Source organism: Apium graveolens, chromosome 3, assembly GCF_009905375.1.
Source record: "Apium graveolens cultivar Ventura chromosome 3, ASM990537v1, whole genome shotgun sequence".
Classification (NCBI taxonomy): domain Eukaryota; kingdom Viridiplantae; phylum Streptophyta; class Magnoliopsida; order Apiales; family Apiaceae; genus Apium; species Apium graveolens.
The window spans coordinates 295,570,634-295,590,500 of NC_133649.1; the positions used below are offsets into that span (position 1 = coordinate 295,570,634).

General features: G+C 33.3%; 2 protein-coding genes across 5 annotated transcripts; both read left to right on the forward strand.

Annotated features, from left to right (window-relative positions):
- Positions 1-2,623: 2,623 nt before the first annotated feature.
- Positions 2,624-11,480, forward strand: LOC141713669 (transcription factor MYB3R-3). 4 transcript variants are annotated; one of them, XM_074517183.1, is made up of 9 exons: positions 2,624-2,769; positions 3,135-3,314; positions 4,397-4,448; positions 4,550-4,607; positions 6,415-6,509; positions 6,635-6,738; positions 7,340-7,468; positions 9,566-10,613; positions 11,030-11,478. In XM_074517183.1, exons 2-8 carry the CDS (start codon positions 3,166-3,168, stop codon positions 10,602-10,604), a joined length of 1,626 nt encoding a protein of 541 aa, XP_074373284.1. In that variant the 5' UTR covers positions 2,624-2,769; positions 3,135-3,165; the 3' UTR covers positions 10,605-10,613; positions 11,030-11,478. The 4 variants fall into 4 exon arrangements, with proteins under 4 accessions (XP_074373284.1, XP_074373286.1, XP_074373285.1 ...); XM_074517184.1 differs by lacking the exon at positions 2,624-2,769 and adding an exon at positions 2,811-2,999; XM_074517185.1 differs by lacking the exon at positions 2,624-2,769 and having other exon boundaries at positions 2,810-3,314; positions 11,034-11,480.
- A 1,554-nt stretch (positions 11,481-13,034) lies between these two features.
- LOC141711168 (uncharacterized) lies at positions 13,035-17,494 on the forward strand. The gene is made up of 5 exons (XM_074513593.1): positions 13,035-13,124; positions 16,179-16,304; positions 16,806-16,913; positions 17,009-17,110; positions 17,214-17,494. Exons 1-5 carry the CDS (start codon positions 13,119-13,121, stop codon positions 17,262-17,264), a joined length of 393 nt encoding a protein of 130 aa, XP_074369694.1. The 5' UTR covers positions 13,035-13,118; the 3' UTR covers positions 17,265-17,494.
- Positions 17,495-19,867: the final 2,373 nt, after the last annotated feature.

Genomic DNA, 19,867 nt, shown 5'->3' on the forward strand with positions numbered 1-19,867 from the left:
GCACTTATCCGTTGATGGATATTATCCGTTGAAGCTTTAGAGACATCCGTTGAAGCTTTGTTTCTTATCCGTTGAAGGTCTTCAATATCAGTTGATACTTCTTCACTTATACAAAATTACAAGGCATGAAATATTTACAATTAGCCCTCCTATTTGCATATCCACTAGTAGTCAACATGACTGATAATTTTCTACAACATCTAAGAATTACAACTTGAATCCAGAGAATGAAATGTGCTACAATACTAAACTTATTGCTAAGTAAAGCTACTCCTTCAACGGATAGTCAAGATGGTCTTATCCGTTGAGGCTACAAACACTAGATTTCTACTTAAGTGTTTTGTTTAACTTATCATCAAACTAATACACATATTCCTAACAATAACTTATCAAAATATATAATACCAATACAGATTATTTATATATACGTGATTCTATTTTCAATATTTAAAAAAAATATATATATACATTTTAATTACTTTTTATAATAGAAAATATGTTAAAAATATATAAGATATATTTTCAAACTAAAAAATAATTAATAAATAAGATAATAATTCATTTTTGTACTATGCCTAACTTTATATCTGGAATTAAGTTGTTTAAAATTAACTTTTCAAATATTCAAGTAACTATTATTTTTTTGCGGAATTCAAGTAACTACTTTTAAAGTTAAATAAGATATTAATTCAGCACATTTATATATTATGTGTATGATAAAAACACATGTGACAATATGGTGTAGTGGTATGAGATTGTATAGGTGAATAAAGTATCCTGAGTTCGATTCCCACAAATCACATCTTTTATGTAAATATTAAAAACAAGGGTACTTTACTCTTTTCAATGAGACTTTTTAATCACTAGCATCATAACCCGTGCGAGGCACAAACTGTTTTCTAGCAATATCGAAATTTTGCGTATAAAGTTTTAGAATTTTGTGAGGATGGTGAGTATTCTGAAATTTTATAATATTGAAAAATTTATAATTCTGGGAGAATGAGAAACTGAAGTTTGAATAATTTCGACCTCATTTCAAGCAAAAATAATCGTGTTCCCACGAATTGAATTATTGTAATTCAGATAGATAGTGATTGTCAAGTTTTTTCTGAGACTTTTTCATTGTTTTCCAAAATGGTCAAATTTTGATTTATTTTAAATCGAGTAGATTATGATGTTAAATTCGAAATACACCTAAATATGTTGGTATAAATCAAAAATTAAATAAATTTATAAATTTTGTGTACATCTAACATTATTTCATTTATCCCATAATTGTTGATTGATTTGATCTTTTGTTGTCAATTTGGTCAAATGACTAAAATGTACACCCTCCGTCCCGGCCAATCCTTTACGTTTGGTTTGGGTACGGAGGTTAAGAAATATGTATAAAATAGTGAAAAAGAAGAAGAAAAGTGGGTGAAGTGGTGGAACCCATTGATTTTTAATGTATAAAAAGGAGATAGTGGAGTGAAAGTAGTGTGAAAAAGGAAGAAAAGTGGAAAAGTGGTGGGACCCATTGACTATTTTTGGTAAGTTTTGAAATGTAAAGAATTGGATGAGACATCCAAAAAGGAAACTATAAAGAAATGGTTGGGAGTAGCATTTTATTTTCTTAAAATTATATTATGTATATGTTCTCACAATATAATTTTTATTGAATAAACACGTATTATAAACTTTATTTGTTTATTTTTCGTATTAGTATGAACTTGATTATTTGACAATATTAATTAATTCTTATATATAATATCGTAGATTTTAACAAGACGATTACTTGAAAACATATTACATTATTTACTAAATATATGTTATATCTTAATTTATTTATATTTTTCGTATAATGATTATCTATATATGTTAGATTTTGATCAAAATTATTATCTAAATTGTAACTTTTATTATTTAATAATATATAACTAATTAAATCAATATATATATATATATATATATATATGAATGGAAAAATATGACTAAAAAATGTTATTTCATTAATTGCAATGGAAAGGTGAAATTTTACTCTTTTGTGAGAGACACATATTTAGTGTTTGTTAAAAATATAAAAATTATAGTGTCATAGTGGTATTCTAGTGTTAAAACTAATTGTCAGATTGTGGTTCGATTTCCGCCAACAACAAGTCTCACTAATTTTATAGTCATATTGGGCTATTATATATTGAAAAGATTATATAAACATTAATTTTGCTTATAAAATATATTAACTATGAAATACTATTTTTCAAAGCCAAACTTTAATTTCCGGTGCAGGAAAATACAAAACTTCCCTCATATTAATTTTTTATTTTGCCGTTGATTGTGCATCCAATCCAGAGGTAAGTTTTATCTTTTCACACTTCATTTTCCTGTAAATTAAAATCCGGCTTTAAAAATAGCATAGTAATAATATAAATGAAATAAAATCCAAAAACAATTTTATGGCCGTGAAAGATGTTCTGAAATTGTAACGTATCTTTCATTCAATCGGACGGTCCAGATTAGCCCGCGAACCAAAAGCAAGACTTGCCCGATACACAAAAGGATAGCCATCACAATAGTAAGCCGTTTGAGGTTCAAACCTATTTTATTATTATTTTAATCCCCCAAAACTTAACGTCCTCCGTTTCTCACCGTTAACTCCCTTCCCCACAAACCCCCCCAACTTAACGTCCCCCTAACGGAGCCGTCGGTTGGTGTTTATAATTTATATTCGTTACATACAAAAAATTGTATCTACTATTTCTCTCGTTTCAACGGGCGAGTTTTATTTAGGTCAGATTTTTAATTTTTAATTTTTGTATCTATATGCGTGTGTATAGTTAGTTATATTTAATTCATCATTAATTTGTGTTTAATTACGTTTAATTATGCCTTTTTAATCTGTTTTATTGTTTATGTGTGTTTAATTATGATCTGATTGTGATTTTATTGAAGATCTGAGGTTTTGATTATTGATTTTATGTGATTGAAGTTGCGAGTTGTGATTTGTGGCTTTAATTAAGGTTTTGTGGTTTGTTTTGTGTTGTGTTGTTTGATTTGTTGTAGCTGAAGCGGAACGATATCGATTCGATATCGGTTATCGATATCGTTCCGTGGAATTGTTTGTGTGAGAAGTTTAATTTTGGTTTTTGTGATAGGTTTTTGAATTTGGATGACGGTTGGTTTGAAATGGATGAGGTTAAATTAGAGGAGTGTTGTTTGGAGAATAAGCAGTCTGCCGCGGTGTCTAGCTCTTCGGTTTCGGAGACGAGTGAGAGTGTTAATTTTAAGTCGCCTGGGGTTTGTAGTCCTACGCCTGACTCGTCCGTAGCTCAAAGGTAGTCAACTTAAACTCGGTGCTTTTTTATTATAGATATTGATTAGATGTTTTGTATGGAGGAAAATTTATTGTACGGAATTGCACAGTGCATTCAAAACTTTCCGAATTGGATGTTGCTTTGCTTTATTTTATTATGCTATCCCAATTTAGTATGTTATCTTGATCTAGTTATTGCAGAAAGTCAGAAAGATTTGATTTGTGTGTATCGAGTCATTGACTAAAGAATTTAAAGACAAATTGGAAATAGTGTTGTTTTGCCAACTCTAAATGCATAGAATAGAAGATGATTTTTCCCTGTTTCTGTAATTTTTAGGGTGTTCATTTGATTTATTTTGGTTTTTGGTTCTGCATGTGCCTGATGATTAGTGTATTTCTTTACCTGAATACAAGATTTACAAAAGAAAGCCACTTATGCTGATTCAGATTACGGAAATCAGCATCTTACCACTTAAACCATTTTATGTGAGGCAAATAAAATTTTCAACTATTTGCCTCGTTCTCAGTTCAGCTCTTTATTCTTACGACCAACATGGTTTAGTCTTATGTCACTGTCTTTATACTAGTCAATAAGCTTACCTAAATAGCTATTTGATATTTTGTCAAGAGGAAGAGAAAGATGAAAGTAGATTATGGAAGGAAAGGAATATTGACATTTGATTCACATTTAGAATTTCATTAGACCACTCTTTTTATACCCTTGTTTTTTATACAAGTGACCTTTTCGAGGCCTTTTTTACCAGTTTTTATTTTTATTTTTTGTCAATCAGTATACTTTTATATTTACTATTATGTAACCTTTGAAGCCGCGAAACTGATAATATATTTAGGGTCTATGTAAACCTTTTCTTTTGTTGCTAATTTTAAGGTTGAAACATTAGAATTTAGCACATAGCCCAAGTCAGTCGTTTATACAAACAAATCTCTATTAGCAGTCATGTCTTTCTCTTTCCAGTTCTGATGTCATGCTTGTATCATATAATACCTCTTCTTTTTTCCGTGTTTTTTTTGGTTTTCTATCATCTTGAGCAGTCTAGAGGTCACGGGATACTATTTGTAATAATTTGGTCATATTTCTTATAGGCGGATAAGTGGACCAATTCGTCGAGCAAAGGGCGGATGGACTCCAGAGGAGGTAAGACTTCCTGTTTGTTAGACTATAATACTAAGAATTAGGAATTTACTTAAGTTTAATAGCACCACCAATTGTCATATAAATTGTTGAATTTTGCACAGGATGATACATTGAAGAGAGCTGTTACAATTTACAAAGGAAAGTGTTGGAAGAAAATAGGTTAGTCCCCTTTTCATGCCTATTGTGATTTTCTTGTACATTCAGTTTGAAGGTGAAGTTACTTGTTATAACTATATGTTTCAAACTAAATTAATTAAACGTAAGTTTTGGAACAAAAGAGGATAGTCAGTTCCCTTTTGTACCCATTGTGATTTTCTTGTACATTGAGTTTAAAGGTTAAGTAACTTGTTGTAAGTTCATGTTTCAAACTAAATTTGTTTAGTATGCGCAGAACCTTGTACCTCCATTCTGCTATCCAGCAGTCTTATTTTACTTTTGCTATATGAGTAAAAGCTCACTTCTCACCGGTCTTAAGGAGAATAGGTTCTGTATTCATAATATTATATTAATTTTAAGTTTAAACATCAATTTAAGTTAACACATATGTCATAGACTCATAGTAGGATGAGAAGAAACCTGTTTAAACCTTAATCTAATAATTCTTTATCTTTTCTTTTGATTATGTTGACCCGCCAAACAAGCACCAACAAAAATCTTGTTGGCCACGGTACTGGGTGCCTCTTTACCAGTTTAGTTTAACTGATTAGTTTAGATATCCAAAATTAGAATAGAGGAGAATTAAGCTAGAGCATTGAGTCATTAAAACTAGCTTTAGCTAGCCAGGAATTCAACGTAGTCAAGTAAGTTTCTTCTTTGTATACCGGCATCTTTGTATACCGGCACTGAAACCTTAACTTACAATGTACTGTACATATTGAATATGTCTGAATGGACTAGTGCTACCTAGAAAAATGAGAGCTCAAAGTTCGGATTCAAGAAAGAATGTAGAGATAGATAGGAGTGCTACCTATCTATCTCTACATTCTTTCTTGAATCCGAACTTTGAGCTCTCATTTTTCTAGGTTTCTTCCTCAGCAGTCTACATGTATCTCCTCTCTCTTTCTCCGTTTTGCTTCTTTTCAGTTCTCTGCAATTCTCGCCTCTTTTCGTTCATCTAATTCACTCATTTTATAAATCTCTATATCTTTCTGAATATTTATTGACACCTGTTGATATACCATTACATTTTTCAAATAATGGAGACCTGAATATACAAGTCGAAGCCAAAATTCTTACAATTAACAAAAGCTCCGAGTGATGGTATGGGGATCAAACTGTAACTAGAGACCAGCAATAACTTTAAGCTTTCCCTGTTAACTATCTCTCCCTGTCTCCTGACTGAAGCAGAACAATAAAAAGGTTGAAATATCCAATTGATCTTTTCTGTTATTCTTATTTTAAGTAAGAAGACCTATAGGGTACATCAATAGATTATGGATGGAGAAGTAGATATTCGCAGAATTATTTTTTAAAATTTTTTAATCATTGTATGGATGTGTTTCCTCGTAAAATCTACATGGAGTTCTTGTGCTTTTCCTCCCTTTCAAATCGTAAGTTTCTTCTCCAAAAATTTGAAGTCATATATATGATAGGTTAAAAGTAGATAAAAATGTTGCAGGTTCTCCGAAGACAAGATGAATAGTGATGAGGAGGAAATAGGAATTACATCTCTTTCATTATTTGATATAAAGTTTTCAGTTAACCATTTCCGATAGTTTTATAGTTTGATACTTATACATGTTTATAACACGATTGTTTCAAAATTTTGGTTTTCTATGTTGCATTATAATTTATTATTTTATTTGCTGGATTTGTAACACCTACAAGTCCCTTTCCCACTAAATTTTGTTACTTGATTAAATAATTACTATATAATCTCGTGAATCACTAAATTACTAAATTGTTCCCTAACATTTATTTTTTCAAGTTCTTATTTTTAATATCTGTAAATATATATTCTTTGCAGCGGAATTCTTTCCAGATCGATCAGAAGTACAGTGTCTACATCGGTGGCAAAAGGTTCTTAATCCTGAACTTATTAAAGGACCTTGGACTCAAGAGGTTGGCACCTAATTTTCCTTCTGCGAATTTACATCTATTACTATTACTACAAATGTTAGAATTTTCATGAAAAGTTGCTGAGTTATTTTTTCATAGTTGTGACATCTATAAATTGTTTTTTCTAGGAGGATGTGAAAATTACTGAATTGGTAGCAAAATATGGACCTACAAAGTGGTCACTTATTGCAAAATCTCTGCCTGGTCGTATCGGGAAACAATGTCGTGAGAGGTACATAATATTTTTAATTTGTTGCATCAAGCATATAGAATTTTTTGGGAGTCTAATATTTTGTAAAAAAATCAAGTTCGGCAGCTCTTCGTTTTTAATGGTTGTACGAGTCATTTTATTGTTTCATTTTATAACTAGGTCTAGAGGTAGATAAGATTTAAACTTATATTGCATCAAGTCTAATTATTATAAAATAATCTAGTTTAGCCATTCTTTGTTTTTCTAATAATGGTTGTGCAAGTCAATTATCGCTTGTTTTTATTACTAGGTTGGGTGCTACTATTTCTGAATTTATGTGTCCTCCTCGATTGTAGCCAGTTGATACACAGGCAAAAATTATACATATGTCCACATCTCTGAAATATACTGTAATTTTGTGTGTATGAATCATGTTCAACTATTAGTATTTATTTCACTATAAACTTTTACTGTTCAGTCATATATTTGTATATACATACAGCATACTTTGTTTCAGATTGTCCCTGGTCGATCCTTTTTCTACTCGTTCGTCTAATGTAACAAATATCTGCATGCTGATGTCATGGAAGTCATTGTAGTTTATTCACACAATTTTGGAGAATGACATAATGGCTTTTTACAGGTGGCACAATCATTTGAATCCATATATAAAAAAGGATGCTTGGACATTGGAGGAAGAATTAGCCCTCATGAATGCCCACCGGTTATATGGAAACAAATGGGCTGAAATAGCTAAGGTCCTACCTGGAAGGCAAGTAATAGTTATTAGGAAACTCTCATGTTAGTTTATTGTCTATGGTGTCCGGGCACTGTAATGGTAGCTTGTCCTAGTTTTGATTCCGAATAAATTTTGTGCCATTTAAAAGATACAAGAACAATGTTACTAAACCATACCTTGCATATCACACTTGTAGAGATCAAGGCCTGGGGAGGGTAGGACATATGCAGAACTTATCCCGTTACCTCTAAACGGAAAATAGTTTAAAGGGCAAATCAATAATCAATAAAAGAATGTAATTCATATCTCTCAGATGTCAGTGTGTAATATTTGTATCCTTCAAGTAGCAGACTTTATCGTGGTTCGTTGGTCATTTTCAGTCACAATATAAGACAATCATGCACACATATACTAGTATACTCGTACTCTGAAAGCTTGTTTAATTGTGTTTAATTATGGAGTAGCATCAAATATTAACAGATCATAACTCTGCACATTATCCACTTTCAGTTCAACTAATGTTTTTGGTGGAGGACGGAAATCAGGTTTTGTGTATTATTGTCATTCACTCTTTTTTTGCTTATCGTTTTGTTTTCTCGTGTATTTTCTGTTTCCCTTTTTCTTTCTTGTATTTAGGGCTGTAATTCGAGTCGGGCGGCTCGCGAGCTCGCCCGGCTCGAACTCGTTTAAGTGAGCTCGACTCGGCTCGTTTAACTAAACGAGCCGAGTTCGGGCAGAAGTTCCGGCTCGTTTATTTACTCGAGTCAGCTCGGCTCGACTCGTGAAATTATACGAAACAGGCTGGTACAGAGAATAATCCCACTTCCAGTTCCCATCTGACATGCACGAGCAAACAACTTTTGCGGCAACCTGTATAAGCAATGCGAGATCCGGAGTGAACCCTATAAAAGTCAGCCCTTTAATTTGAATTTATTTAATTGAAGCACCCCTTTGTGCAGATGAATAGTCATATTTAAAATAATGAAACACAAAAAAATACATATGACCATAGCGTAAATAAACAGAGTCGAGACGAGTTCTGATCGAGGTAAATTTTTTAAAACAAGCCGAGCTGAACCGAGTTTAATAACCGAGTCGAAAGTGAAGTTCAAACTCGGCTCGTATCACGAGATTGTTCACGAACAACCGAACTGAGCCGAATTCGAGCCGAGTCGAGTTGTCCAATAATAGTTTACACATATTTTTCAATTGATCAACTTTAAAATACTATTTATAATTTTATAAGTTGTATCAAAATCATATACTAGTCTTATTTTACAACAATTATATACGCACATTCACCCTCTAAGTTTATTTCTTAATCTACTCCCTCAGTCCCTCTAGATTATTTGTGTTATTTTTCGGCACGTTTTTCAATGCTCGTTTAAAGCATAATTTCATATTATACGAGTCAGCTCGTCTCGACTCGTGAAATTATACGAGCCGAGTTCGGGTAGAGGTTTAGGCTCGATTAAGTGTAAAATTAAACGAGCCGGCTCGCCCGACTAGTTAAAACCGGCTCGTTTAACTAACCGAGCCGGCTCGACTCGACTCGTGAAATTAAACGAGTCGAGTTCGGGCAGAGATTTAGGCTCGTTTAACTAAACGAGCTGGCTCGGCTCGACTCGATTAATCTTGGTTCGAATTATGCCCGGCTCGAAACTCGGCTCGCTCGTCCCGAATTACAGCCCTACTTGTATTATCTGGGTTTCGGATTGTTTTTGTTTTTAGTAGTAAATTTAAGACTCTCAAGTTGGTGTAGATCCTTGAAGTTCTATTTTATCAAAGTAGTTTCTTTAAGTGTAATGGATCGAGATTTTCTTAATATACTGGATGCTTTCCTTTTTTATAAAGATCAAGATTAGGTCAAACCTTTTCTTCAATGTATAGGTTTGGGTTCACTGTTGATGAATTTATTCTTTTCTGCCTCGTATATTTCCAGCATCAGCTTGCCAGGAAACCCATCGTAGTTATCGTTGGTGTTTGTTTCATTTTGCAAATTATTAGCCATATTGGAATCTAGAGGCCACTGAATTTGTTGTATACTGTATGCTGTTATGGCTAATTTAGAGTGCATCTCGTATGCAATGAATTTTAGTTTGCTCACAACTGATTATTTTTCATCTGCAGGACTGATAATGCGATCAAGAATCACTGGAATAGTTCTTTGAAAAAGAAGTTAGAGTTTTATTTAGTCACTGGAAATCTTCCACCAGCTGCAAGAAATGGTCTTCAAACTAGTGCCAAGGACTCGTATCTCACAACTTCAACCGGGAAAGTACTTGGTTCTAATAATATAGGGTCAGAGTCAACAGTGCAAACTTCATCAGGAACCACAGAAGTATGTAAAATTGAAGAAGATGGCAATCAGTTAGGATTGTTGACGCCATCTCATGATATGGGGGTTTCTTCAGGTTTCCTCAATAATGAGCCTACTGCATCCGATCTGGCCAAATCCAGGCCACAATCATCCAATTTAGATGATAACCATGTCTATGCAGCATCTGAAATTGAGAGCTTGAGAACCAATGGCGTAGACAAAGCAATTGCAACATCATTGCCATACAGAACTCAAGTATATGGTTCCTTGTACTATCAGTCTCCGCTGTTAGAGCATTACCTCGTAACTGACACAAATAATGAGTTGGAGATGCAACTTGAACCGGAGCCAGTAGCGTTGCCTATTAATAATTTCACTCCACCTTCCATGAAAAGCAGCAGTTTGTATGGGTTGTCACCAGAATCCATTCTGAAAATGGCTGCTAAGAGCTTTCCAAATACACCTTCTATCTTACGAAAAAGAAAAGCAGAAACCCCAAAAAATTCACCACTAAATGAAAGCAGGATGGAAGACAACAAAGCAGTTGAGGAGAGTTCTTTGACTTCTGATAGACTGGGGCAAGGTAACAGCTCTCTGAAAGATTCTGGGTTGCATGACAGGATATTGTGTGGAAGTCCAGCTGCTTCTGTTCCTGTAAACAATGCTAAGGCTTTTAATGCTTCTCCTCCATACCGGTTAAGATCCAAACGCACTTCTATGTTTAAGAGTGTGGAAAAGCAGCTTGAATTTACACTTAGCAAGGAGCAGCAAGACACTGATGCTAAATCTAGGGAAAAACCTGCTGTAAATGAAGATTGTTGTCATGCATCTAACATGGGTGTCACCTAGAAGCTCTCTGTAAGTGCCTTTTTGACCTACAAACTTTCTTAAGATTATCTCTTTCACCTGACGTAGATGTTTTATTCATACTAAACAGTTTATGTGAATTGCATCTCCATTCTCCCATGAATGACTTCTACAGATGTTACTGTGGTTTGAGTGTTTCTGGAGCTGGTCCATTATACCCAATTATTTTTAAATGCTGTTATCGGAAAGAACAAAGCTCAACTTAAATTTCTGTATATTTTTTAAAAGACTTTTGGAGTTAAATTTAATGTTATTTACTTGAGCATGATTTTTTTTTTGTAATTATTGCTATTGTGCTTCTAGTCGATTTGCTAAGTTGTTGGCTTGTTAAATACCATTGCTTTTGCTATTAACATATTGGTAATGGTTGCAATTGGTATTAACTACTTGGTAATTTGTTGATTTAGGAAGATGGTGGGCGCACTCTTCAAGGCAGTTATTTCTCTTCGTGGTAAATCAAGTTAGATATGCTATCGCTGAAGATCCATGATGTGATGGAGGTTGCCAATGTAACCCGAAGCAGTAGTTAAATGGCGTCAGACCCAAAACATCATAAATTTTAGATACACAGAGGGTCCTAATTTTTGTCCATTGTTAGAGTTTATAGTAATAATAGCTATTTAATTTGCAAAAATATTCTTCTGATTATAATGGTGCTGCTGTACATACAAAAACCTGGTTGAGTGTAGGGGGATTTGATAAATCTTACTCTTTGATAGCTAGCTGTTCATCTTGGATGTTTACATTTGCAGACACCGAATACAACATTTTAATAAAGTTGGAGCTGTGATTCTGTTCCATTCTTCCAGAGTTGAAATGAATATGGATATCGAACAATGATAGCATTCGGATTTTGTAACTTGTTAAATAGGGGCAATTCTTCTTCCAGCGGATTGAAATGAATATGAATATATAATCGGTTTTGGTAACTTGTTAAATAGTGAGAATTGTTCTTCTCGCTGGTTGAAAAAAATACATGATTATAATAGTAGCATTTGAATGGTAACTTGTTAAATAGTGAGAATTGTTCTTGTCGCGGGTTGAAAAGAATACATGATTATAGAATAATAGTAGCATTTGAATGGTAACTTGTAATAGTGAGAATTGTTCTTCTCGCGGGTTGAAAAAAAATACATGATTATAGAATAATAGTAGTATTCAAATTATTATAGAATTTGGTAACTTGTAAGATAGGCGGAGTCGCTGGTAGAGATATTCAAAAAATCGGAATCCCAAAATCCGATCCGATCCGGAAAAAAGTCTGAATAATCTGATCCGGAAAAAATCCGGCCCTATTCAACCCGGCCCGCGTGCCTTAAATTGACTTTCTTTTTTCTCCAAAATTCGGCCCGGCCTGAATCCTGAAAAATTCGGATACAAGTCCGGATTTAACAAAGCCCGGATAAAAATCCGGATCTAAAAATACCGGGATAAAAACCCGGTTCGTCCCGAATAAAAGCCCGGACACTATGAAAAGCCCGATTAAAAAATCGATTTTTTTATATAAAATTTGAAAATATACAATTTTTTTTATAGTTTTAAAAATATATTATAATATTAGAAGTAATTAAGGTATATATGATTATTTGCCGATTTTGTTAATTTTTTTTATTTTTTTCACCAAATAAAAAGGTATTAAAGATAATCATAATAATTGTAACATAATTTTATTATTATAAATTACAAATGATGGACTTAATTAAAGGAAAGTAAACCCAAAATAAAAGTTTTTTTATACTCTATATTTTAATTTGTTAACTTTTATCAATTTATGTACACTACTAATTTTGTAGCAGTTATGAATTTGCCTATACTAAAAATTGCATATATACTAAACTTTTCTAAACAATAACAATATATATTACCTTTTTTTACAAAAATTAGAATTTGAAACCCAGTTGATCTTATTTCAATATTTTATTTATTTTTTTCTTGCATTGCGCGCCCACATTTTCTTTGCCTATATATAAGCACACTCAAACAACAAAACTCCCCAAATGTTATATGTTCACTCCTCTTCTTCTTAGTTCACAAACTTTCAATAAATTTCAACACAATTTCAATTCCCCATGGCTTCCAACACCGAACTTCAACATGACGATTCTGCTGCTGATGATGTTAATGCTAATCACAACGCCTTAGTTCCTTTCGAGGTAATTTAATTTAATTTCAATTTCGCAATCAATCAAATTATTTCCCATTTTTCAGCTTCTCGAATATTTAAATAATCTCAATTATCTCAATTACAGCCGATCTTCTCCGACTCCGAAGCTCCCATTTCCGCGACTCCCGTCTCTTTCGTCATGCCTGAGCACGTAATTAAATATCTTCTTTCTCATCTATCTTCGTGTTTTTGTGTTTTGATTCTTTGTATTTACGATCTTTGTATTTACGATAATTAATAGTGTAGCGTTGATTTTGATTTTGTAGGCTTCAGCTAACTCAGCTTCGAGTTCAAGTAACAAGAGGAGGAAGAGAAGAGAAATCTCGGAGCTGATGCAGGTATGTTTTAACTCACTGTCGGAGAGACCTAGGTAGTACATACATCTTAGTTGTATCTATCTATCTATGCTGTTACTTTCGAGTTGCGAAATTAATTTGTTAGATCTGCACAATTTTATTTAGATAACTACTACTTGTAACATATCCGACCCGTAAGCCCCGTAACGCTATATATTTCGTGTCCCAATATTTGTTACACTTATACTCATCTTTAAGGCATATAAATTTTATTATTAAAAAAAATCTTGAATGTTAAAGTTCTAATTATTGCACTAATAATATTATTATACTATTTCTCAAATAAAAATTTAAGGAACAAATTATTGACTTGCAGTATATTAAACTTAAAATTTTAAGAATAAATTTTAAATAATTTTATTTAATCATGCTGATAAAAAATAATGCTGAAAAGTAAAAAAATAATGAAATAGTACAAGCCCAATACAAGCCCATTTGTATTGTAAAGTACTAGTATAGACTCTGAATGTAAGAGAATACAAGGCCCACTTCCACTTGTTACAGACGTTGCTGTTTTGGAGACTTGAAGTTGCCCTTGCTACAAACAAGCCCAGTCAGGCATTTTTTTTTGTTGACAAAATGCAAATTTCATTACTCCAAATCATACTGTATACAATCTCTAACCTTAACTGGAACAGAACTCCAGTCAAAGATACGATCAGGATACATATGAGCGACATGAGCAAGCTCGTGTGCCGGCATATTCGCAGACCGTTTAATGAAATACAACTTAAGGTTGTTTGCCTCTCTTATTATTTCCTTACACTCCTGAATAACCTGACCAAGTCTTGATCTCATGGGGGCTGAACTTCGAATCATCTGCACAACCACCAAACAGTCAGATTCGATGGTAACCACATTCCATTCCATAGTCTTGATCCAACTCAAGGCCTCTTTGATAGCCATAGCTTCTGCCAAAGTAGGATGCAGAACTTCAGAATAGCACTTGGTCTTAGCATGAAGCATATAACCTCCATGAACACGAGCAATGATGCCTATACCAGAACTTCCCTTATCTTCGAAAACTGCTGCATCAACTGTTATCTTTACTTCATTTTGTCGTGGCTTAACCCAGCAGGTGGCACCATCTCCTAAGTTTAGAGGCTGAAGAGGTGCAACAAATGATCTACACTGAACTTCTGTCCACTGTGAAAGATACCCCTAAGCTTTAGCAACAACTCGCAAGGGCGTCCATTGCTTTTTATTCCACCAGTCAATAAGTTCTCCAGCCATTCTACAAAATTCAAGTTGTTATTAGTGACAATGTTCGGATTAAATAGTTTCCTCATGTTCATTGCACATTGTACAAGTATTGTCGATTCGCACATGTTTGCTTTGCAACTGAGTTTTAGTTGGTAGACACTGATTAAGAGCTCTCCAAATTACAGTAAGGACCTTTGGGGGGGCCTTAATGTTCCATATCATCTTCCAAACGATCATATTTGCCTCTGCATTCCAGTCACATTTTTGTCTTTGAAGTAACTTATAAGCACTCCTAACTGAATATTGCCCAGAATGTTCAAGGTCCCAGCATAAAATATCCACACCAAGATCCTGTTTGACAGTAGTGTTAATGATACATTGTTGATCCCTCTCAATGAAAATATCTCGAATAATCTCCATGTCCCAGATTTTGGTACCAATACAAAACAACGAAGCCACTTTCTGATTTGTTGGTGAAGGTGACTCAGTAATAATATAACGATTAGCAGCACTGGCCAACCAAGGTTGGTGTAGAATAGAAATGGCCTCCCCTGTACCAATTCGCCAACTCGATCCCGCACTAATAACCTTCCTAGCTTCGATAACACTTCGCCAAATAAAGCTGGGACTGTTACCTATAGTGGCCTCCAAAAAGTTCTTATCTGCATAATAACGTGCCTTGTAGATACGAGTAACCAAGCTATCTTCATTCGTAATAAAACGTCAGCACACCTTTCCCAACATTGCCAAATTAAAATCATGAAGATTTCTGAATACTAATCCACCTGAATGCTTGTGCTTAGCCATTCTGTCCCAAGACATCCAATTGATTTTTGAGCCATTTTTTGGCGATGTACTCCAGAAAAACTTCGCCATATACTTCTCTATCTCACGAGTAAGCTCCAATGGAAGAAGAAAGACATTCATAGCAAAGGAAGGGAGGGTCTGAGCCACCATCTTTATGAGAACTTCCTTAGATGGTTTAGATACCTTCTTTTCATTCTACCTCTGAATGGTATTCTTCACCTTGTCCCGTAAATAACCAAACACCACAAATTTGTTACACCCCAATATGTTAGGTAGACCCAAGTACTTCGAAGAAATGTAAAAATGGTTGAAAAAAAATTAGATTGGGTATGAGCAGGTGGATGAGTGTTGATGACGAGAGAGAAATGATATGGATATATGTTTATGTCACACGTATAAAAGCTAAATAGGCGTATGTGGCCCAGATTAAAAGATATAAAAATTTAGTGGTGCAGATTCAGTTGCAGTTCGCATTGTAATATGGCTGGTACATATTTAAGGCCAGTACATATGGTCATATGGGAATGAAATTTAAAAATAACGTAGCGTGCGTTTGATGATTTTTTATAGAGGTAAATGCCAATTGATATTTAATTAAAAGATGATTTTAATCCTCAATGTTGTTAGTGTAGCAGAGTACGTGAAGGTGCTACTAGTAGTTCTTAGCAGACAGGCAACAGAAAAAAATTGTCTTCACGAATGGAAATTTAGATATGTGTTTTATGTGTCGCATGATAAGCATGCGGTGAGTGAGGATTTCACTTAAACTTACATGTAATTGACATCTACATATGAAATTATTTATTTGTCCATTTATACTACTAAATGTACTATATATGTAAGTATATGACTGAAGTAAGTTTGCAGAGTCCTAAAGCAGATACAATTAATTTGTGGCCCTTTGCATAGTTTAAATCAAAATGTAATAAGATTCTTTTGGTTTTTAAGTTGTTTTTTTTCAGTTCTCTTTTATGCAAAGTTGTCAAATGTTTTTTGAATTTACTTATATCTGAAGATATGTTGCAGCAACAGATGGCTCTAGAGTTGGAGACGGAACATCAAAAACGACCTAAACTAAGAACCATGTTAGCTGAACTTTTCCGGTTCAACTTTGTGTTACCAGAAGACTATGTTCCGGTGATGGACGATGAGGTAATTACAACGGGTCTTAGTTTCTTACAGGGATATGAATTGAGTGTCTATTCATTGTGTTCGTTGGAGTGATAGGCGAAAATAATTGAATTTGATATTTAGCCAGTTGTTGATAATTAAATCGAGTGCATATATTGAAGAACAAAAAAAAAATAAGTTCACAATAATATTACACGGATACACCTATCCCTGGATCATAAAAATAAATTGCACAAGTGAACAAAATAAGAATGTACAAGCCCTAGCTATGTTCTTACTTCATCAGAAAATATATAATTTTTATGAGAGAATAAATGGTACTTACATTAGGCAGAAAAGAGAAACGGAAGCAATATAAAATACATTGATTTTAGAGCATGCATGTAATATGATGTAGTATTTGAAAATAATTATGATTGGGAACACACATGAGTACATATAATATATATTCGTTTTGAATGAATGTTGTGATAACATATTGATACAATGAAAATACTGTGTTGTCGAAACATTCATGTACAGACCACAAAGCTTGTATCGCTTGGCCATGAGAATTGGCTTCCTTTAGCTGAAAGGCTTGTTGGCTGGACAAAAGAAGTTCGTGTTCGTACCAGCGGGATTCATGATACTGTAATATTTTCTACAACCCTAATGTGAAGTCTTTATTGTAGTTATTTATTGTTATTATCATCATCTTAACTTAATGCAATGCTACATATGCACAGTTCTATTACCATGGAGATAAGAAGTATCGAACTTTTAAAGATGTGAAGCGTTATATCTATCTGGGGTACCCCCCATGCTTGGAGAACGCAGATGAACCATTGGTGAGGATTCTCATTGCTGTATATTATTACAAGGAGCTGATTATGTATGTCTAAGCAGTTTCGTTTGATGACATAAGTACATTCCTGAACATTATTTTTGTAGGAAAGGTTAGCCTTAAATCAGCCAGATCCAAGGCAGGAGAAAAGCCCCTAGGGCTTCAGCTGCTTCAAATTCTAATTCTCAGTTGGCCCCTTCGACTCATTCTCAGGTGGGAGATTACAGTACAGCTACCTCTCTAGCTATTCCAAAGAGTGACTCTGATAATCAAACCTAGCTAGCTAAGAACATATGTATTTGTATAATGATCATATCAGGAACTTGTTTCTGTTTAAGATCTTGGAAACATATTTCTCGTAATTATTGTAGCTGTTGTATTTGACTAATTATTATCTGTCGATGGTTCTTTATTTTTCTGTTCATACTGATAGAATGACTCTTCGTGTTTGGTTCCCGTAATCTGAAATCATCTGGGAAAGGGACATTCAAATCTTCCCTCTAAAAGTGCGTCTCTTCATTTAATTACTACTTGTACAAATAATATATGATAATCTAATACAATAATCAATTTTAATGCTTTCCAAGGAAATACCAGTAATTTTCCAGAAACAAATTGGATTTTGAAGGAATAAGTTGTTGTCTATCCGATTTTGGGCTACATGTTGGACCACTGTTGAATTACGAATTATAAATAATTCTATATTATCTTGGTTTTAAAAATGCATAAATGGATAGTTGATCCTATATTTAAAATTAAAGATAAATATAGCTATTTTTGCCAAATCATTAAATTAAATAACTATAAATAAAATGCATGTTGAATTGCTTTATATGAAATTTAGGGGAAAGAGAAAAGATTTTACTAAATGTGAAAATATTTGCTTATAAAATAGAACTAACATTGGAGTTAAAATCTTATTTTAACACAAAAATACACTTTTTAATTTCAAATTATAGAAATAACTATAAACATTTTTAAATTTAGAACTTGACTTACTCTAAGTATCAACTTTATAAGCAAAACCCGCCTTACCAATATACCAATATGTTTTCGTATCCCGTAAGCTTTAAAATGGGGAGGGGAATACGGGGACCCACCCCGATATAACGGGGAATGAGGCACTAAGTGGGGGAATGAGGCACTGAGTGGATATAAAGTATTCGTCCCACATATATATGGGGCATGTATGATATTTATGTGATTTCTGCGAGAAAATCTGTCCCGCCTCACGATATATATATATATATATATATATACATATAATTTTGTATACCATATACATCCATGTTTAATTTTGTACTATCTATTACTGTCTATATATTCTTAAAACCTACTAGCAAAGGATTCCAAGTTGGATATCCAACTTATTATATTTACACCTACCCGTGGATTCTGGATCACTACCCATGACCCAACTACACTTATTTTTTATACAAATTTAAAAAACCCATAACAATACTTTACCAACAGACGGACTACCCATAGGCTATCGGTTTTTATCCATGTTTATGTACGTTAACATCATAACAACAACTTTTGAAAGGTTCGGCCCGCACTCGCATTCATCTTTGCCAAATGGTAATATCGATTGTTGTATTTCTGTTCTTATTGTTGTTTTATGAGTTACTCCTAAGTTTATTACATTTGTAACCCAAAGGCGTCGCCTGCTGATCCTAACCTGGAGAATTAGCATCCTGATTTAGGCACACGAGGTTTTCACTTTGATCTCTAATGTCCATACTAATAAATAATATAAAATTTTATATTTAAATTTTTTTGTTCAATTGTGTTGTTTGGAGTCTTTACATCTATTAAATTCTATCCAATTCTATCTACAAATGGAAAGATCAGGTTAGTAAAGTTATCCTTTTTTGTATATATCTTCGAGTAATGTGATTTAATCCAAATATTCAACTGTTAATTGAATTTCTATTATGTCAGATTTCTGCTATATAGATGAAACATCTTAGTTATTCATTCTTAACATGATTATAAATCGTGATTAATTCTCTGTGCATATCAGTTGTTTGATGAAATTATTCAATGAGTTTTTATGATCAATTGCATATTATTATCAGTCACTTTAATCTATAGTTGATTATAACTGTTAGGTAATGAATTACACACCGGGGGGGGGGGGGAATGTGTTTTTGTGTTTTTATACTTTTCTTGAAGTGTTTATGGTTGTGAACAAAGTAAATCAATTCTTGTAGTGAAATGTGTTAGTGCTGAAATTAAACATGCAACAATGAATAACACAGATCTTTCAAAACTCACTTAATTTTATATTAAAATTAAGAATGTTTTGCTACAAAATTTCTAGGCTCTTTGTTGAAAAAGAGCTTAGCTTCTTCTTGAGAGAGTACAAGATTTTTCTTATCTAAATTGTTACTTCTAACAAAGGATCAGTATTAACTTTATACAATAGTTAACTACTGGTTTACACAATGTATAATAAGAGATGCTATTCACTTTAGTAAACTGTCACTTATCATTCTATTTTAGGAAAAATATATCTTCCATTTCCGGCTTAGAATATCTTTGCATACTGTGTTAACTTTGATCTTCCTTTGTCAGTTAATCTTCACCCTTTATCTTGCACACTCTTCAAGCTGCTTTTTGTAGACTTGTCAATCCAACTGATTGGATTGTTTGTTGATTGTTAATCTTGGATATTGAACTGGTCTGAACTTTTGCACTTTGAGTTTTACCTCGAGATCTCCAGTTTGTTATATAGAGAACTTGACATCTTGATAAG